Source organism: Camelus ferus, chromosome 26, assembly GCF_009834535.1.
Source record: "Camelus ferus isolate YT-003-E chromosome 26, BCGSAC_Cfer_1.0, whole genome shotgun sequence".
NCBI lineage: Eukaryota > Metazoa > Chordata > Mammalia > Artiodactyla > Camelidae > Camelus > Camelus ferus.
In genome coordinates this window covers 19,086,043-19,108,732 of record NC_045721.1, presented here as the reverse complement: position 1 = coordinate 19,108,732, position 22,690 = coordinate 19,086,043, and the positions used below count along the sequence as shown (strand labels likewise).

At 37.0% G+C, this 22,690-nt stretch overlaps 1 protein-coding gene across 1 annotated transcript in view; it reads left to right on the top strand.

Annotated features, from left to right (window-relative positions):
• TENM3 (teneurin transmembrane protein 3) overlaps positions 1-22,690 on the top strand; it is a 540,843-nt gene that overhangs the window by 363,092 nt on the left and 155,061 nt on the right. Inside the window, 1 exon segment of the mRNA XM_032468497.1 lies at positions 17,675-17,912. Coding sequence (XP_032324388.1) covers positions 17,675-17,912 — 238 coding nt within the window.

The following is a 22,690-nucleotide window of genomic DNA, read 5'->3' as shown; positions in this document are numbered from 1 at the left end:
GGTCGGGCTCTGTGGTAGGAGTCCAGGGGAAGATACAAAACCAGGGTATATTCTGAGAAACTAACGACAAACTTGATTAAATAGAAAAGATCAGAGAACGGAAGAGTCAAAAATGTCACCAAATTTTCGAGGCGAAAATGGTTATTTCAGTAGAAAAATGAAAAGGTTGAGAAAGTGGATTTGGGTTGGGCGAGGTGATCAAAGGAGAAGGATGAACTTAGTTTTGGTCAGATTGACAACACCTCAGAGGAAGGGACAGCTCAGTGGTAGAGCGCATGCTTAGCATGCACGAGGTCCTGGGTTCAATCCCCAGTACCTCCATCAAAATAAGTCAACAAACAAACCTAATTACCTCCCCCCCCAAAAAAAAGTCAATGCCTATAGAGAAGGCAAGAAATATGTTTTCCTTTAAGATGTTTTGGAATAAGAGAATGATATTACATTGGCTACAATGGATTTTTTTCAGTGGTATCCACATATTTGAAAACGTTCTTCCCCCCAACATGGATGTGCTATCTAGACTAATTTTCAAGGATCATACTTTACACTGATCTTTTAAAATCATATTATTTTAAAGCAAGGATGTTAGAGTGATCTGGTATAAAGAAAAGTAATTGAAACATTCATACTAGTATAATTTTGTTGTAATTCTCAGTTCAAACGTAATGAATCGGTGCAGCTGCAAAGGGAGAGACACGCTGGGAACTAATTTACCTGTGAAAAGGCAGAGGGATGGGGCAGAGGATGAAATCTTGGTTCTTTGAGAAAATTGCGTGCTACTGAGGTTTGTTTTACGCTGTGGCTGTTTCTGTTGCTTTAAATGGGATAGAACTATACTTGAGGATCAGTAGAGGACAGAAATCAAAACTGAATCAGTCTTGGTGTATTTTTCTGTTTAAAAAAAAGAGAGATTCAACTTTGCTTTACAGCCCAGGGAGTTTAATTAAAGTAAGTAGACAAAAGTAGTCTTTTGAGAACTGTCATTTCTCTTCGTGTGGCATTATTGATAATGTAGTGTAATGCTGTTTTGGACATTTGGTTCTTTTCTTGTCTTTTGTCTTATTCTGACTCTTTTTGATATTCTAAATGAAAGAGGAATAAAGCCCTTAAAGGAAGGTGCTGTACTAAATTCAGTGTCTCCTTTACACCACGTTATCTGTGACCTCAGCTGTAATTCTTTGAAGAAAGTACCCTCCCAAGCTCTTTTTTATTCCCCCTTCTTCCTTTCTTGTGAATCTCTTTTGCCAACAATATTTGCAGGGTTCTTTACAGAGAATTTTTTTTTGCCATTAGGGTGAAAACTAGATCATGATGTGAGCATTTCACTGGGAGTGTAACTTCCCTTTTTGACAGCTCCATTACATCTGCCCAGTTATAAATCTTCATCTTTCTGACTTGCCTTGAAATCAGGAAGTGTTTTCATGATATGGGTCTTTGGGAGCAACAGGCATGAAGGAAGACTTGGCAGACATCCCTGCCTCCTCCGCGGACCGACCTGCCTTACCCCAGTGCCCGGGTGAAATGTTCGCGGCTAAGCCTGATGATTCCGCTTTGATTGCTAATGACGGGTGGTACCTTTTCGGATTTTTAAAGGGTGGCTCGGAAGTCACTTTGCATTTTCACGTGTGCAGTAACGGCGTGTGTATCACTTGGATTTCACAATACTCATTGTTTGAGAGTTAATTAGTATTCTTTGTTAGAATACCTGCTACGTGGCTTAAGTCATCATTTAATTGCATCTGTCTTTGTCACTTGATTTTGGTGGGTGCTTTTGAAGTCGAATTAGGTATTTAAATTGTGCTGCCTCTTACTACATTGACATGCAAAAAGCCAATTACTAAACGTGACAATATAAATTACACCTTTATTCTTTTCTAATACTTGGTTTTTATATCACGAATACGGTGAAAAAATTGATAAAATGTTCCATTATTTTTTTAAAAAACAGGAAAGAACTAAGAACTCATAATGGAAGCCGATACTATTTTGTTTTGAATATAATATGTGAAGTTGTTTGACCCTGTTTCGATGCCCTTACAAAAATATAAACGTGGCAGGATGTGATCAAAGTAAGAAATTAAAGAGTTAACAGTTCTTTATGAACCAAAGAGCCATTAACTTTTAATAATGCCGTCTCAAATATTTGTCTGTAAATTGTGGTGATAATCAAAGATGAGCCTATGGGACTGCGTTTTGTAATACTGTTTGATTTGATAACTAGCAATCCCTTAAGAACATTAGAAAAAATATTTTCTGCTTGCATTAGCAGCTATTGTGAGTTTGTAAAATAACCTGTCAACCCCAAGATGTATTATAAGGACAAGAAGAAAAGGAATAATATCTAGGATCTTGTATTTTTTTTTCAATCAAACTTTTAGAGATTTTTTTTTTTTAACCTAAGATATTTTTGTTTCTCAGCATGAGAAAGAGATGAACTGGCTTCAGAAAATTAAAAATTGAGACAAAACACTGCCTACATACTGAAAACTCCTAAACTCTTTATAAACCTGGACAATAACACCCAATTATTTTTTTCATCTGTGTTCCCCATTTCAAATGTTTCCCCGATTAAAAAAAGAATGCTTCTGTTTTTACTTCTGGGTTTTGGTCCCCACACTGGCCTTGCTCATTGGCACTCTTGACCCCAGACTCAAAATAAAGCAAGCGTTTCTTCCATTTAAAACTGAGTTTCTACAAACCTATTTTAAAGCTAACGTTTCCTCTTCATTTTCACCTTGACAACATGCCTGAAACAAAGCTGACAAAAATAATTATTCCTGTATAAATTAGTATGGAAAGCTTTGGAGTCATATTCTGTGACCATTGCCAGAGTTCCCAATTTCTCAGAACTCTTTTTTCCCCCACTTGTGAAATAAGTTTATAAATACCAACAGTTTAAGGTAGCTATAAGATTAAATAAAATAATGTATGTTGAGCATGTAGCATAATGAGTTTAATAAGCTTTCTTGAGTGTAAATTTTCTTTGTGGATTCTCCCCTCCATTGTGCAACCCCTCTTTTGCATTTAGGATTTTTGAATTTACATTGAGCCTAGATTTTAAGTAACTCCTTTCTGGAATTACTGGGTAAAACTAATTTAATTATAGCTAATCAAAAAAAAAAAACCATAAAATAGAAACAAAATATGTAGTTTCTTTTTGGATTTTTTTTTAACGTGAAGAGCATTATCTTTTAAGCACATGATATTTTTGAGTATCAGCTGTAAAGGAATTGTTATAGAGTGGATATGGACGTGTTGGAATGCTTTAAAAAATCGATTCTAGCTAATGGAGAGCATGTTTTTAAAGTGAACTATTGCCATTCCTTCAGTCAACCACATCCAGCAGACAAAATTCAAGTAAACACTGTAGAAGAGGCGGGCTCTTCCTTATAGAATTAAGGAGAATTGCAGTGATCTGCCTTGGGGAATTCAGAGTTTGAAAAGCCTTTTCCGTGTGCATGATTCCCTAATGTCTAGAGCCAGATAAGTAGACTCTAATTTTAAATGTGCAATTATCCAAACAAGATGAATGTGCAGGGCAATGCTGGGTAAGAATGTCGATCTTAATGTTAATATTTTGATTCTCCTTTGTAATAGACGTATAGTTGGCAAAAGCCTCATCTGTGAGATCCCTAAAGACCTCAGCTGACCCAGGAGAGGTGTAGCCAGCTTTGCCTTACGTCAGCTGTGGAGACGCCCGCTGAGGCAGACAGCCCAGAATGAGCCCTTGCTGTTGTCCTTTAGGATGCTTTTGATCAGTTGCTTTATCTTGAGTTGATTTGTGTTCTGTAAAATTCAAAGTGATCATGTGTAACTGCATTTGAGACTTAAAGTTAGCAGCCAGAGCTTTAAATTGGGTTTGTATATGTATGTACACACATACACACACACACACACACACACACACACACACACACACACACACACACACACATTTAAAACACTGTAAGATTATGGCGAATTTTTTAACTGGAAAAAAGACCTTAGAAATCATAGTCTACCCCCTAATTTTATAGGTAAAGGTAACCAAGACTGAAAGAGTAGAATATGTTAATGATAGAGCCAGGATCTAAATATGTTGGTTTGTGTTTAAAGCAAAAAAAAAAAAAGTATATATATTATACACACACATATATATACATCAGATATAAGAATTATCTTTTTTGAACCTGTGTCTTTCTAATTTATATATAAATAAGATTCTCTCATGAGTCTGGGTATTTAATAAATGAAAATGAGTTGTACTGGATGTGCTTGAATTTCAGAAATTTTGAAATTATTTTTCAGGACACTAGATTCCTCTGTAAAAATAAATCAATTGTATTTTAAAAATAAGATACATACTTTTGCAGCACAAACCCAGTCAATTCAATAGTTAGCATACACTGTATCACATACAAACACATTTTCCCCTCTAGGCGGGTAATGCACACGCTTACTGACGAAGGCTTTGTGCGCTCTGTGTATTTGGCACATGTGTTGTGTATATTGTAACAAAGTGATTTACTAAAAGATTTGAGTCAAACCAGATATATTCAAGACTGTGCAAACAGCAATGCCACAGATTCAAGAAGCCTTTTTTTAAAATCAGTAAGTAAATTCTAATAATACAAGTTTCACCTCAATTTTAAGAATCATTATGATTTTCAACAGAACATATTTATTGTAAACCTTAAGCGGTCTTTGTGAAACCTGAAGAAGATTTGTGCAAACAGCCTGCAGTAAAAATCACACACGCTTCATAAAACACTACTTGATAGATATCACTTGCACCATTAAGAACTAAACGACAAAGGATGTAATTTCAGTTCTGGCATGCAATATTAATCGAAAGCCTTTAAAACATCTTGCTGATGGGAACTATGACAACGTGACATTGAAGAATTAGGAGCTAAAGACATCTATCTTTATCAGATTTTCAAAGTAAATGCCATAAAACATAAAGTTGTTTCATTCATCTTTACATTTTCCCATGTTTCGGTGGGAACATCGTTTTCTGGGATGTTGCTTTAAATGCAAAGGATACAATTCACTACTTAAAAATTGGGATAGAAGCATATTTTAGCCAGTGCCCCTGCCTACACAGGGGATTATTTCTCTAATAACGTACGTTCTCTCCATTTTTCATGCTAGTGATATGTTCTCCTCAGTAAACACTCTAATTAAATGATATGAAGAGACACTTTTGAAAAATAATTAGGTGTATCTAAATTTATAAATTTAGAAATGAAGGTAGAATGTTTTTAAAGACATCTCTATAGAAAGATACTATCCTATGGGTGTACTCACAACATAAACATTTTCTTTGGCCAAGAAAAAAAAAGATAAAAAAATTGTATTGCTTTATTTGAATAAATGGGAAAAGTCTGAAAACTAAGACCCTACATTAAAATAGCACTTCGCAGTTTATTAAAATATTTTAATATACATTCTCTTCTAATCCTAACACTTAACCCTCATTTTACATGTGAGGGTATAGATGTGAAATTGATTTGCTCACAGTTACAGGGTTACTACGTTTTCTACAGGCAGCTTGAACTCAGGTGTTAATGCATTGAATGTTTGTGTCTCCTCCTCGCCAAATTCGTATTTCCCGAAGCCTCAGCCCTGCCCACCCCCACCCCCGCCCCCGCCCGTGACTGTGTTTGGAGCTATAAGGAAGTGATTAAGATTACATGAGATCATAAGGGTGAGGGCTTGATCTGATGGGATCAGTGTTCTCCTAAGAAGAGACACCACAGTGCAGTCTCTCTCCGCCCAGTGAGGACGCCGGGAGAAGGCGGCTGTCTCCAGGTGCTGAAGTACTTGGGACTCATGAAATAAAAGATCAGATGTGTGAGAAGGTATCTCAGGCACCTGCTTCTTTTTGAACCTCCGTTTTGAGAGGAAGGCTTCTAGGCGCAATTAGCATTCTGTAGCCTCCACAAATCATGCTTACTCTTTTAAAAGGTGCAACGAAGCCTCAGAAAATACATCTCATTAATCTCCCAAACAGTAACAGCCCTTCACATTCCTGCAGTACTTTGCAGTTTGTGCGCTATCCTATACATGATCTCATTGTGATACTGGTTTTCATAATACCAGCCAGATTCTGTATTCGTCCCACTGTAGCAGCCTGCATTCCACTGGTGCTCAGTCTTTAAAGCAGCAGAAGAATATATATTGGGAAGAGGCATTCAGTGTTATGCACACACACACACGAACTATCCCCAAATTAATAATGACAGAGAAGGGAATTCAGCAAGTAAGCGTGTGTCAGCGTGAACTATGGCTCTATTTCTTTTTTAATCGTAGAGCATCATAGGGTGGTTTCCACTTAACGGATCACCCTCGTTGCAGATGCCAAGAACGGGAAGGATGCAGTGGGTTCCACTGAATCTCTGTCACATGTCCGTAATATTTAATGCACATCTCTGTTTAAAGGCCATAATATGATTGGAAGGAAATTCAAATTTTGACTCTATTTCAGTGTAAGACATCGACAGACATTGTGGACTCAATAAACTGCAGATAACAAATATGATGTCAAATAATATGCTAAGGAAAAAAACCCAGTATTCTTTTTGAACCTTAATTTTGAGGTGAAACCAGATCTGCAGGGCTGTTGGGGACTGCCTGTGTTTTCTCTAAGGACTTACTTTTCCTGTAGTTTCTGAAATATTTGAAAAGTAAAAATTAGAAAAAAGTTCACGTGAAGTAGGCTGAATCTTTTTCTAAAATTGGTTAATTAGCTATAATTTTTGAAATGTACTCTAATTGTCATCAAAACTTTTCAAAAACAGGTCAGTTTTATTTAAGATTGAAAGTTCCATTCTGGCTTTTTACATAGTTGTTTTTTTCACAAGCAATTTTAACAGCTGAAATCTGAAGTAAATTTAAATCTGATATAAAATGATTTTTACTGTATGTACCTTAAGGTGTTACTAGTTACAACATAAGGTAACATAGAGTAGTTTATTTTACAAATAAAAATATTATTTTTAATATGTATAACAGAAGATAATATGGTAAGGTATTTATGATATGAGTTAATATATATATGATATGAGTTTTCATAATATTTACATTTGAAGTAATTTTTTTCTCATGTCCCGTAAATGTTTTACATGTCTAACTTAAGATACTATGAAGAGGTTTTTTAATTACCTTAAATTTTTAATATTTATAACATACATTAATATGTCTGAAGAAAATCTTATGTACTACCTAAAATAAGGAGAATTTTAAAGCCAAAAGCCATTAGAATTCATTGCATGACCCCACCCTCTCGCCCCTCACCAACACCACTTTTTGCCAGAGGACAAAAACTGGGGCCCAGAAGTTAGCTGATTTATACGAGGTTACGTTTACTTAAAGCAAGTACTCAACCTTGTGTGTCCTGTTTCCTTTTATAGCAGTCTGTCTTCTATACCAGACGTATTCCTTGCGATAAAGAGTATGTTATCTGAAAAGCATAACAAATTTCACGTCATTTGGAATATTCAATTTGCTTTATAAGCCACTTATCAGATAGAAATAGCTTGTAGGCCTTCCAGCCTGTTCTTATCCATGTTATAAATATGTGCTTTATTTTTATTATATCATACATGCCATTTAAAGTCAATAAAATATGATTGCATGAAAATCAAATGCCCATGAGGAAATCAGAGTGGAGAGATAAGTGTTTATTGATTGTATGTTAGCAATTTTTCATTGTCAGGGTTGGGACAGAATTTTCCTTTTTTGCTTACTCAGGTATCCTGAGACATTTTTAAGGGTATTTTTACCCATGTTTCTATGCATGTATAATAGATGAAATTTACGTATGTTTCTGTAAAAACTGATGATGGAAACCTAAGAAAGAACTCTGTCAAGGATAATCTGTTGGTGGCATTATTACCCAGTACTGTTAGTATATTGGAAGAGGAACTGCTTTGACAAGCAGAAGATAGCCATTTACAGTTGTTTCCACCCACTGAATAGGTTAGGGTGCTTGGCAGTTCAGACTGTGTGCACACTTTTGAGCAGTCACCATAGCCACCAGAATATCTTCAAAGAGAACTTATTGCCACTCAAGAGAACTTACCTTCAAAATAAAACATAACCCCCAAAAGCTGTTATCCAATAAAAAAAAAAAGAGAGTAATAGCAGAGTTAATTCCTATGAAATGCAAAAGAGATGAGTAAGTTAATATTCTGTATAATTTGACAGCCGGACGTGTGGTATTAGGAACTCTGTAGAAAGTTGTTTAGGTAGCTCCAAAGAAAATTCTGTTCTTGCCTTCTGGAACTCTCACTGAATGGCTACTGAGCTTTCTTTCATCCTGTCTTTTTTGTCTCTGAATTATTCTTTCATATTTAAACACTCTTGGTCTTTTTCATGCCATCTGAGCAATTTTCCCCAATCTCTTTTCCAACTCACTGGTACTCTCTACAGTTACGTCTAATACACTTTTTAAACCATCCAATAAGTTTCTAATTTCAGTGGCTGCATACATATTCTACCTTTTTTTTTAACTACCTCTTCTTTTTTCATAATGTCTTGTTCTTAGGTTCTTAATTTCTTTTGAATCTGTAATCATTCTAAACATAGTTTTATCTGATGGCTATATTTTCTGAAGTTTTGGGGGGAAATAAATTCTTACATCTTGTTTTCTCTATAGATTTTTGACTCAAGGTAGATCCCCTTAACTTCTGTAATTTTAGTCTGTAAATTCATTGAAAGTCGGGTTTTATCTGAGGACGTCTGTAGTGACTTGGTTTGAGCACATATTCGTCTAAAGAAGTTTTTGCATTTTCTTCTTCTAGGTGCCTCAAGGCACCACTTTTAATATTAATTTCGTGACTTGGATTCCAGACCTATGTTGATAGTGAAAGTTTCAACCTTATACTCCAACTCCAGGAAAGCCCAGGCCAGTGGTTGAAATTTTCAGGAATTGTCTTCATCCCCCTCTGGGCTCAAGATGACACAGGAAGATTCCTTAATGTCCTTTCTGCAATACGAAGGCTTTCTAAGTCTATTCTTAGACTGAGAGTATAGCACGTTAAGGGTTCTGGCCAGATGTAGGGGGTCTCAGTAGGGGCTGAGGCATGAATTCTTGACTCTTCCTTGTACATTAAATATTACAGAGACTGGCAGTTCTCCTCAGTGAAGCTACGGTGTCAGCTCATGTGCTCTAAGCAGTTTTTCTCTCCCCTCTGTTTCTGGCCCATCCTTTCTTTCTCATTCATGTGTATTCATGTTAAGTGCAAGTTCCACTGGTGGCCGGAGACTGTTGGCTGCTTTGTTCACTGCTGCATCCCAGTGCCTAGAACAGAGCCTAGCAAATGTTCGACAATAGATATACTAAATGAATTAATCCAAGTAGGTATTGTTTTTTATATTTTACCCAGCTATTCTGGGTATTTTATAATAAGGAAGTTGGCAGATAATCTGAGTTGCCACATTGTCTGAAATAGTAAGTACAATGGACTGTCAAAGGAAAAAGAATGCAAAGGTTTAAAGATTCATACATGATTTCTTCTAATCCACATTCCAAGAAATGATCCTAAAGAAACAACCAAATTCTGACTCAGTAAGGACAGTAAATCGGTTCATCTGTGCTCACTTAAATAATACCCTCTGGCCAGTACAAGTCTTCCTTTTATGTCTTCTTATTTATTCTTAAGGTTTTTTATACACAAATGTTTTTATAGAAATAGCCTTACGATCAACTGTCTCATGATGAAGGTGATAAAAACAATATTGTTGACTTATATAGTGTTGTACGGTTTTTACAGCACATTTTAAATTTTCATTTGATTTGCATGCAACTGTCAGAAATGTGTAAGTGACATAATCTGTGGTGACAAGTTTTATAATACAGTGCCGTATTTTAACCAAAGGCTTGCAGAGGTATGTAAATGGACAGTTCACTTTCAAACACTTGGCTTATGTGAGAATCACTAGATAAAACAATAAGCCAGAGGAGCAAGTTTATGTGCAAGTGATTTTCTGAGTGAGGTGAGGTTTCTCTTTTCCAATTTCCACTATACCATTTTAGGTGGTTATCTTATTATTATATGTCCCTGGAGGGGGCAGGGTGGGAAAGGGGAGGAGAAGAAAGCATCCTGACTGTATAAATATGTTCACTCAATATGGCCTCCACTGAGTTGTGGTCTGACTAAAAACACATGTTTCTTTAACTCAGACTTTCCGCATTTATAAGGAAAATTCTTGCTACTTAATTTTTTTCTTCATAGGGAAGTAATGTCAACTAAATGTCTGCAGTATACGTGATATTTTCTGAGCAAAGGAGAGACTTCTAATACAATTGTGCCATAAAATATTTTGAATTTGTTATACACCCTTCCCAGTAGCTCCTGAGATGTAGCCAGATGAGGGAGGTGTTGTTTCCTAAATGTTTTAGAAATCAAGGGAAAGCAATTTCCATAAGGCCATTGAGTCAGTTGATAATGGAACAAAAGAGTAAGCTAAATCCAAACACAAAAGCTAACTGACTTGATCCTACTTCACTTAGAACATTCACTCCAAGCTCTGGTCACTAGCAGCACTATTTACAATAGCAAGATGTGGAAGCAACCCAAGTGCCCATCAACAGATAATTGGCTTATATAAGAAGATGTGGTATATGTATATATACAATGGAATGTTACTCAGCCTTAAAAAAGGATGCTGTATAGCCATTTGCAGCAGCATGGATAGACCTAGAGATCATCATACTAAGTGAAGTAAATCGGACAGAGAGAGACAGATATATGATATCACTTATTTGTGGAATCTGAAAAAATGGTACAAGTAAACTTATTTATAAAACAGAAACAGGCTCACAGACATAGAAAACAATCTTATGGTTATCAAAAGGGAAGGGGGGCAGAGAGCGATAAATTAGAAATTTGGGATTAACAGATGTAAACTACTATTTATACAGTAGGTAAACCACAAGGATTTACCCAATGTCTTGTAATAACTTATAATGGAATATAACTTACCAAAAAACCTCGAATCACTATACTGTACACCTGAAACTAATGCAATATTGTAAATCAACTACACTTCAATTAAAAAATTAATATGGTAATTAAAATATACAACAGCATAGTGTTTTATACATCTTGTTTTGGTGACTTGTTTTAAGAAAGAGGTCAGTTGAGGAGAAGACTTCAGTCTTGTTTGAAACACGTGGGAGAAAGTCAAGATATAGCCTGGAAGTAAAGAGAGAAAGAATGAATTTTGTGATAGAGAAACAGGCTTTAACGCCACCTTTCTTAATCCCCAGTAAATGGGCTTGGCGCCTTCTAACTGTTTGTCTAATTCAACAGGGGGCCTTTGAATCTTGTTGTAAACTCCTAGGAGGCAGACCAGACCTTATTCCTATATTCACCTTGCTGCCTTTGGTGTCCAAGAGTCCTCAAGCCATGGGAAGAATGCTTCTCTGGTTCTTTAGTAGTTTGATAAAGTTTAAAATGTTTCTGTTCTATAGGCTGATTTCCCTTTTCTGTGAAAGAATGAAAGAATGCCCCATTGCAAATCAAGATATAGAATAATTTCAATTTATATTAGGGGAAAGGGTATTTTTTTTCACATGTTCTTTTGTTCGTATCATTATTTTACTGTTTTCCAAAAAAGGGGACATAAACAGCAGTAAATACTTAAATGTTTCTGTTCTTCCATATTTCTCTCCGACACCCCCACCTTAACCCCTCTCTTCCGACTCCCCTCACCTCCCTCACCCCTCTCTGTCCATCCCTCCCTCCTCCATCACTCATTTCTCTTTTGTTAGCAGGCTCTACTCAGACTGCCGGCATTTATTCTAAAGGAGCACAGCTGTCAGCCTCTAGCTTCTAGCTCCCTTCCAAAATAGAGCATTTCTTCCCTAGGGACATGGGTAGCCAGCCCACAACTGAGTAGCAGGGGAGGAAGAAAAGGACAGAAAAGGGAAGCAGTGGGAGGGACAAAGCCTTGGGAGGAGCTGCCCACAGTGAGTGCCAGCCCCCTTCCCCTCCTCACCTCTGCTCTCGGAGCCACCGGCCCCTCCCTGCCGCCTGGGCAGGGGCGCGAGTGCAGGTGCGGACACGCGAGCAGGCGCGGACACGCACGCACACAAAGGTATCCCCTGTCTCCCAGCAGCTATTATTTTGTCTCCCAGCTTTCCTGTTTGAAAGTCCATTTCCACTCTGCTCCCCAAAGACCACAGCCCAAGGCTGTAAACCAGAGAGAGTGAGACTGAATTCCAAACACAATCGGGAAGCTGCCGGTAGTGGCTTTTAATTTAAAAAGAAAAAAAAAAAAAAAGAATTCAAACCAGCAAACATGCCCAGGTAGGTTTAAAAAAAAAAAAAACACCAGATGTTCTTTTTTTTTTTTTTTTAATTCTTGACATGATTCTGTGGTCATACTAGAGGAGAGAGAGAGACTCAGCCACACTTCATGACTATGAGATCAGATTCCCTCTTTCCTGGGAACTGGCAAGGCAGGAGTTTATTTCTGATTCCTAAGACGTTTCTGATTGTTGTTTTGTAGCCTGTGAAAGGAAAGACGTTTCCTCTTCAGACATATTCGATAGCGTGTTCTTACTTCTTGTGATAAGGGTATTGGTTGTCGACAAGGCTCTTCAATTCCTTTGTTTTTCCTTGCGATGTCCTGCCTCATAGCTAGTTATTTCTCCCCTACCATTAATAAGTTGCCGTTTAGTGCTTACTGTATGCCAGGCACTGTATCTTTTAGATCCTTTAGTAAGCACTATAAAATAAATGAAGCTCAGAGAGAAATGTAACTTATTCGAGAACATATCCCACAGAAAAAAATACGTGTCTCATGACATGTAAATATCCCATATTTATTGGCATTTGTCTCTCTGGCCCCCTCCACCTCACTGATCCGTGCAGCAGAGTTGCTATCCAAGAAAGTTGCCAAAAGTTTATTTTCTTCCCCCGGTAGAGCTCAGTTAATATGCCTTACATTTGCATGGAATTGGGTTCTATACATTGAAAAAACTGGAATCGACTCCATTATCAAACAGCTTTTGTGGTCTAACAGCACACCTTCCTGTGTCTCCCGTGATCCGGGCTCCTCCCCGGTGCTGAGAGGTCTAACATGACAGCTTTCAGTGCTCTGTTGCAGAGCTCAATCCTTTGGTGGCAAAGAGCCGAGCAAAGGGAGCAAGTCTTGTCTATCTAATATTTATTAATATAATGTGAATTTGAACAGATGTGTGCTCTCATTTGTGTTCCGTTTGTCAAATAAAAACAAGCCACTATAGGGCTGTCATGAAAGTATATGAGCAGCAGCAACTGGAACAAGGAAAGCCAGGCTGAAAGGAACAGCACTAGTTAGGTATAATATATAGTTTCTAGTAAGAAGAGTGCCAGGAATTTCATTTTTTTAAAAAGGGTAGGGAAGAATACTTGGAAAAATAATTTGTATCTCTTTTAAAATATCTAATGTGGAGCATTTCTCATTATAAGCTTTAAAAAATAAGGAATATATATATATATATATATACTATATTTGGCAAACTGTAATATATATTTTATGTATTTTCACATCTTATATGTTTGTAATTTTTTTATATTCTTCTGTATTTTATGTAATCTTTGCATTACTTACACATCTTTAAAGGTAGATTTTAAATATTAGAACATCTGCCATGGTTCAAAAGAAATATTACAAAAAACCGGTTTCTGTGGTGAATTACATGGTACGCTGCCTGGATGAGATGACCCCCCCCCCCCCCGGCAAGGTCGAGTACGTGCATGGATGTCACCAGTCATTCCACATATTTTTAGGAGTCTTAAAGCAAAGGCTGCAGTTGATGTTTTGGTTGTTCTTCTGTGGCTCTGCCTACCTGTTTTAGATTCTAAGTGCTGGTCTCCACGTCTAAACCCTGCTGTCTGTTTCCTTGGCCCATTTTGAACCCTGGCCACGAACCTTTCCCTGGATCTTCATCTGTGTCCCTAGGAGGACTTGAAAAAGAATGCTCTCTGTATTCTTAGTACTTAAGCAAACTTTCTGATCTCAAAAACAGTCCAAATCATGTAATTCATCATTTATCTCTTGTGCTTGCAACAAGGTAATTTAGAGCCGGATTTGCATCCTGCTTTACAAATATACGGAACTAGACGGCAGGCGTTCTGTCCACTCACCTCATGTCTGGCTTTATCTTACCTTTCCCACTTTCGGTTTTCTTTTATTCCATCTTCCTCCCTGACTATGTTAAATTTTATTTCATCCTCTTATACTTTGTAAACTTTATGTTGAAATAAGCTGGCCTGGAGAAATGCATCCTCCAGCTCGCTCTCACACCCTGGGAGCCGGGGTCTCTAGGACTAGCGCTGACCTCCAGCCGAATCCTCGGATTTTGCTTCTGTTTGTGGTCTGCTGCAGAATTTACATTTCTGGCCATCCATCCCATTTCCCTCAGACCCTGCACTTACTCTGTTCCATCAAATTTTAGATTGAACTTAGCTCTGATTATCTGGATTTGTTTTATTGCTTGGAGTCCTGATTTGGTAGTCAGATCCAAAGAGGTCCCAGCAGGCAGAACAAACTGTGCTGAAATAACCTCATAGACAGCTGGAAAGAGCAAGGATCTTTGCACAATGTTTTGCACGTTGTACATCCTTAATACATACTTGCTAGATGAATGAGTCTAGAGAAAGCCACAGCGGAATTAATAATTTTTTTCAGCAGTTTTTTATTGAAGTATAGTTGATTTACAACATTCTGTTACTTTCAGGTGTATGGCAAAGTGATTCAGTTATATATATACTTTTTCAAATTCTTTTCCATTGTAGGTTATTACAAGATGTTGGATATAGTTATCTGTGTTATACAGTAAATCCTTTTTCGTTATCTGTTTTGTTTAGTAGTTTGTATCTATTTATCTCATACTCCTCATTTATCCCCCTTCCTTTTCCCATTTTCATAGCCATAAGTTTGATTTCTCTAGTTGTGAGTCTGTTTCTGCTTTGTATATAGATTCATTTGTATTATTTTTTAGATTCTATGAATAAGTGGTACCATTTGTCTTTGTCTGATTTACGTCATTTAGTATGATATTCTCTAGGTCCATCTATGTTGCTGCAAGTGGCAATACTTCATTCTTTTTATGGCTGAGTAGTATTCCATTGTGTGTGTGTATCACATCTTTTTAAACTAATCATCATTTGTAAATAGTGCTGCCATGAACATTGGGGTACATGTATCTTTTCAAATCAGTGTTTTCATCTTTTTTGGATTATATGCCCAGAACTAATTACTTTTGAAAACTTAAATGGAAGTTTTTAATGCACTCTTTATATTTTTGATTTGTTTTAGGGATAAGAATCTTAAATTCAACATATTGGAATAGATGATGATAATAGATCTTAAAATCTTTTAATTTTTCAATAACAATCTCAATATCTATAATGCTTTACCATTTACACAATGCTTTCCACCTGTTACTGACTCAGCAGATCCTTGGAACGTAGGAGCTTGACAGATGTTTGTGGGATAAATAACTAAGTATGTGAATAAATGAATGAATGAGTGCATTTCATTGAATCCTTAGACTGCAATAATACCTGGATGGGGCAATATTCCTGCATTACAGATGAGAAAACTGAGGCTCACTGTCATGATGCCTGGGACAGTTAGGAATCAAATAGGGCATTCTGACTTCTACTGCACCGCTCTTTTCTCTACATAGTGTAATGTCTAGTATGTAATGTATTCTGTAGAACGTGTCTATAACACAGTACCGTTCTTCCATGGAGCTGTGCTTAAAAACATGGGAGTCATCTGCTCCATTCCTCTGTTTCTTTTGAGGCACACTCTTGATACTCTTCCTTTTGAAATGTTTCTCTTTTTTTCTCTCTTTGTTTCTATTTCATTGATACCAACCTAGTTGGAGCTCTCCTAACGGGCAGCTGATTATATCATTCTATAAATGGCTTCTTGAAATGTTCCTTAAAGACATCTGTAGAGATTGTAATCATATGCACTGATGCCGGGAACAACAAAGCTAATTAGTTATATGATACCTGAATAATAAATCTTCCATGAATTTTCTTTTTTTCTGACAATTAAAACTGTATGTGCTGTTTAAACCCTGCCATTCTTTCGAAGGTTAATTTCAATTTAACTGAGATTTAGCCACCTGTCATTTTTCATGAGCAGCAAAATAGTGGACCAAGTAAGATTTCTGTAGTTTCTACCATGAGAACCTTTAAGAGTAGAGACTGTGCAAGGGAGCAGCTCTGTTTCAGAGATTTAGGTGTCCTTCAGTTCAAGAGTAAGAAATTATTCATTCTTAATATGATGTGGATTATTAGAAACCCCTGGAAACATGCTGTAATTACTGACATTATATGCTAAGGAAGGAGTTCTTTTAATTGTTGTACCCTGTAAAGAGGTTTGACAATATGTATTCAAACTATTACATATCATGTATTCATTTCCTGCCATCAGAATTTCAAATGTTAGACTGTATTATTTGGCTTAACAGTCACTGCTGGAGTTCACATTGTAGATGAAAGATAGTCTCTGTGTTTCCTATTCTCTTTTAATACATGCATTTATATTAATAGCACGATTTAATAACATCACTTTAAAATTATATTGCACTTTGACCTGCAGTTAGTCAAAAATTGACATCTTATTTGCGCGGAACCATAATAAGTTTAGCATTAAATTAAGGAGTCATCTGTCTGTTTGCTAGAATGTAGTATTTGTGAATTCTAGCATGTCCAGAGCTAGGTAATGAGATTGAAAAGTGGGTGTCAGATGTTACATTAATTTGTGTAGTTTAACTTATGACTTACTAGCTTTGGGGAATTTTTTTCCTGGTTACTACCTACTGTTGTGTTTATATTTTGAAGTCACTGGATCCCTGATGATTCTGGTGTCGTACAAAATATTCGTACCATCGACATAGAGGCATGAGTCGCTCTGGTCACCTATGACTTACTCGAAAATGTAGTTATACAGCATACTGTGAAATTGGAAAATCTGTTCTGTGTGTGTTCTAATGGATGTAACGGTCATTAAGTATATGAGTCTTCTGACGTTGTAATCAGATGTGATTCAGTCTGGTAAATATCCATGAAACAACATCTGCTTCACAGAGTGACCTTCTGCTAAAGAATACTTAGCATCTATTAGTAGATCATAGTGCAGATCTGCCTTATTTGAAATGCACTAAACTAGAGTCGTCTACTGCTGTTTAGCAACTAGCTTGTAATAATTTATTGCAGTTAAATAAAGCTTAAAAAAACTCCATTAAATAATTATAGGGATTATATGCATTTCCAGAACCTTTGTGTTCTGCTGAAATTACCCATTTAATTTCAGGGTTGGTTTGTTAAAAAAAGCTGAAATCTAAAGGCACATTAGGGGAGCTGTCAGATGCTGTTTTCTGTAGGTGTTAATAAAACCAGATGAAAAAAAAATCTGAAACAAATTAAAACCAAAAGCAATTTTACCATCTGTTGTATATTAATTAGAACTTTGTGTATCAAGGGTAAACTTGCTCTTAGAGAATGTCACTGAACACCCGCTTAATAGAATAATATGCAAATATATTAGGTTATAGATTTATATGCAGTTTTTAATTCTAATTCATCTGCAGTGGATCCCCAAGAAATTGGTAGTGTGTATAGATGTGTATGTACACATACATATATATATCATGAGTTTTCTTTTCTTTTTTCAGAGCAACCTGCAAATAACCAAGGCCAGTCCACCCTGCAGCCTTTGCCACCTTCCCATAAGCAACACTCTGCACAGCATCATCCATCCATCACTTCTCTCAATAGAAACTCCCTGACCAATAGAAGGAACCAGAGTCCGGCCCCGCCGGCTGCTTTGCCCGCCGAGCTGCAAACCACACCCGAGTCCGTCCAGCTGCAGGACAGCTGGGTCCTTGGCAGTAATGTACCACTGGAAAGCAGGTGAGTGCTGACGTGAGACTTGCAGAGTATCTGGTTGTCGGGAGCACACAGTGTGCCTGCACGGGGGATGCATAGCTGAAAGTAGTCAACGAGCCATATTCTTTTCATAACGTCTGAAGTTGACAGGTAACTAGTCCAGCCCTTGCCTCAGCAAGAGTTTACCGTTCTTACAGACTCTCTGCTTTGTCTTCCCTCGGAACAGTTCCAGGTTGTTGGCACTCTTACAGTTGCTGGGCCGGTGAACTTTCCCATCCTTTTCACACATGTCGTCGCCTGCAAGAGATGAGAATAAACGGCTTCAGTGAAACGTTCCCTCATTACCATGGCTTTCCTTATCTGCAGATGATTAGGCATGTGGAGAAAAGGGTGGACATGTAAATGTGATTCTCAGTCCCATGATTCAGTGAACACGTCAAGCTTCTGCTTGGTTCTAGACATCCCTGCTTCCGCAGACCACATTTTGCCCATTACATCATGAAATCATAGTGGTCTCCCACGTGTGATACTTAAGCACAAGTTCGGATGACCATTTATTTTCCAGTTTTATTATGTAGAATTATTACAGTTAGACTGCACATACACATTATATTGCATGTAAATACATATAAACAGTACACTGCACATTTTTTTAGTTTTCACATGTGTACTAATTATTGTTTCTAAGAACAGATTAGATCTTTAGCTTTTTTAAACTTATGTAGTTATCAATGGAATAAAGCCAACTACAAAATAAGAATCAACAGAATGTGGTAATCCAATCCTAAAGGACAGTCAAATGTACTTACACGTATTCAAGAAATCAAAATAATAATTAGTTCATTTGTATCCTTATTATTATTGTTACTACTTTTTAGATTCTTCATATAAATGACGTCAAATGGCATTTTTCTTTCTCTTTCTGGCCCACTTCACTTTGAATGACAGTCTTCAGGTCCATCCATACTGCTGCAAATGGCATTATTTTATTCTTTTTTATGGCTGAGTAGTGTTCCATTGTATAAATGTACCACATCTTCTTTATCCAGTTGACAAGTTCAGATGACCATTTGTTAAGGACGGTTTTGTTTCTTGCTACACGAGGGAGATGGGACCTACTCTCTAAAGTTCCTTCCAGGGGGAGGGTATAGCTCAGTGGTAGAGCGCATGCTTAGCATGCCACAGGTCCTGGGTTCAATCCCCAGTACCTCCATTAAATTAATAAACCTAATTACCTTCCCCCCAAGAAAAACAAAAAATAATAAATAAATGATACATGAAAACATAAAAATTAAAAAAAATAAAGTTCCTTCCAGCATTATTCCTTTTCATGCTTAGAATGTTCTATTAGGAAATTCATCTTTACGATGAAATGAAACTCCATTCCTGAAGTTTCCATCCTCTGGTCGCCATCATGCAGTTGGTAGTCTGGAAGTGTACAAAATCATTTTGTCCCATTTCCACATGATGGCCTGTGGGGCCCTCAGTCTTCCTTTCCAGAGACTTCTCCAGCTCAGGGCTCCTGCTCTGACACATACTGGTGTTTCGGTGAGCTTCTTAAAAATTACGACTTCTGGCAAAGGTTAGCCCAGTTAGCAGCCTTCTGATACCAAAGTATAAGCCAGTAAGAGCTATTTTGAGCTAATCCATTTCATTTTTAAATATCTCCAGGTACAAAAGAATTTTACCTTCTTCCTTTGGCCGGAACCTCAACAGTCAGTGTCTCCTTTAGATGATGTATTGCGCCAACAGAAAGTGTGGCGTCCTTGTCACTGGTCTCCTGTTGGCAGCTCTACAGCAAAGTTCCCCTGACATTCCTGTTCATATTTATTCCTTCCCTAAGCTTCCAGGAGGTTCAGAGGAAAAGAACCATCACCACATAAAGCCAAACAGAGGACTCTGGACCTCCTGGCAGAGTGTTCACCCCACATGCCCTGCTCTGTAGAGCCCTTGGCTAAAGCTAGCATTTAAATTAGCTTCTGGATGAAGAAACGGGTCTCACAATGAATAAATTGCTGCTTTTTTTTTTTTTTTTTTTTTTTTTGTGCCATTAAGTGCATGATCTAAACCAATCTGCCCTGAGGAGGAGCTCACAAGAGATCCTCACAGTTAGCTGCCAACAATAAAAATCTCTCTCTCTTTTCTTTTACTCTTGACCTAAGAACAAGGTTCCGAAGAACCCTTATCTTTTTATCTATGGTGTCAGCCAAAAGTAGTTGGGGTTTATTGTTTCTTTTGTATTATTGAGCTCTCTTCTGGGAGAAATTAGATAGAGAAGGTACAAGAGAAGTCGGCAAACAGCACATTTCTCCATTTCCAGACAAAGAGTCATGTGCACAGGGGTTTGGGGTTTTTTTTCCCTGAGATTATTAGCACAGAGCTAAATTTACCCAGTGTAATTAATTAGCACACACTGAACAACTAATCAACACTGATCCACTATTGTCATTTGGAAAAAAATTTTATTAGGAAAAGAGTAATTTTCCAGTTGAGTCATCAAATTGAATATGGATAATTGCATTGTCGTTGACAATAATTGTTTTGACAAATATTTATGAAATATGCCAAGTTAGGTCATCAGAAATGTGTTTAATTTTAGGGATGTGCTGTTTAGCACAAAAGCCTCAAAAACTGGAAGTTGTCAATGGGAGGGTTGGTGTTCCTGGAAGCCCTGTCTTTTAGTGCAATAATTTGGAATAATTTAGGGGAAAGAAAAGATGTGTTCTTGTTATTCCTCATATTGTAGTAATGAAATTTGTTGGTGGGAAGTTAGGAAAGAAGGTAACTGTTTAGAAGACAACCCACAGTAGCTATATGTGAAATTGTAGCTGATTTCTCTAAATTCAGACCATATAAGAAATCACTCTCATGGCGATTTCAAAGCCATGCTATTTGAAATTCCATTTCAAAGCAATCCCATTAGAGCACCATCAATGGAGTTACATTTCATAGCTTCATGAATTGACATGGAAAGGAAACCTACCAGCCAATACTCTCTCACACATAGAGGAAGAGAATATAATGAATCTAAAAATTATATATCATGGTAAAATTTTTTAATCTGTAGTATAATTTTGTTATTTTCGCCTTTTCCAATGTTCACATCTTACAATATAACTAATCAAAAGAAATGGCATTTCCACTGGCAGGTACTCAGTGAATCCACCTGGGCAGTGGTGCGAAAATTTCACACTGAACTGACATAGTGCTACTGTGGTTTCTTTAATAGTCTCACTTGGTTGGAACTCTTGAGGTGAAGAACCAGTCTTATTTATCATTGATTTTTTCCTTTTTCAGTTAAGATTCCCTATTGAGTATGATTCTCAGGCCGGGTTTCAACGATATGAACAGCTTCATCCAGACTTGTGCCTGCCTTTAACTATTTTTTTCATTTAGGGTAGAGTTTCATCTTTGGCAATTATTGCTATTTATACATACACTCATCTGACTGATTCTCCTTTTTCTGAGACTGTCTTTAAAGCATATGAGATACAAAGGATGAAATTCAGCTATGCTTAGAGAAAAGCCTCTGTATTTCCCGTCTCTTCCTCTTTTCTCCTTTCAGCATACACTGATCATAGGCGGTTACGAGTGACATAATTATCCATGAAAATCTCAGTAATTTGCACATAAACTTGGTGGAGAAGACAGAAAAGACTTGTCCTACCTGCTTGAACGTAGCTTTCATTTTGATTTCTTAAAAAGCATTTGATTTTCCACCAGCAGTTTCTTGCCTCCATAGGTGTTTATTTCCTTTCTCTAATGAATTTAACATTTGCTGCTGCTGGAGACAATCTTACCATGTACTATACATTTCTACTCAGTAAATAGAGCAGTTCTGGCCGCCAGTCTCCAGTGAGTTTCAGATCCCCAATCATGTCAAGATCCAAACAAGTATTTGTAGTTTATCAGCAAATTCTTATTATATCATCATCGCCTGAAAATAACAATCAGGGTTTAGATGTCACACTGATACTTGCTTAGAATTTTTCTTAAGATTCCTTTTCTTTGAGTTATTTCTTGGACTTTGTATAATTCATTTTTAGAGCATCTGATAGGCTGTAGCTCATGCTTTGTTTATTTTATAACTCAGCTGCTTCCGTACATAATAATAGCCGCTACCAGAACTTAGAGGAGCTGGAGAAAAGCTTACACTTGACCCAGGAGAGCAACAGCACTTAAAGGTGTAGGACAGAGACTCTCACTGAGCAGCCTGACCTTCAGCAATTGTAAAGTTAATTGCCTGCAAGTTCCTCGTTTATATATGTGAATTAAGTAGCTTAGTAGTTAGTTACCTATTAGATGTTAACTAAGTCGTTCATTTGCAGCTATTTAATAAAAGATTTATTAAAGTCTTGTTTTATTATGAAGTCTTTTTTGGCATTGATAGTTCATTAGTTAATGTTCCCATAGCTTTTTACCTTGTAGTTCAGTAATGCTTTGCTAATTATTAATGTATGAAACTGCATATTAAATTATCTTTTCATTATTGCATTTTTAATTTACGTATCGAGATGTCTCGGGCTGCTATAATGTGAGATCAATTGTGATATCTTTAAAAAAAATACCTAAACGGAAGTATGATTTACTAAACTCAGGTGTTCTTTTTTTTTTTTTTTTTTCCTTCTTTTATCTTCACTGTAAAAGGTTCTGAGGGAAAGGCAAGACAATAATCAGGTCTGAGTCAGCCTTGCCAGTTAAGAAGTCTAGGCCGCAGCCTGCACTTCGTGGCTTATAAGCAGCTACCTTTAGCAAGGTAGTAAGGAGTGAGATCTTTCATTATTAAAGGTAGAGCCGTCAGT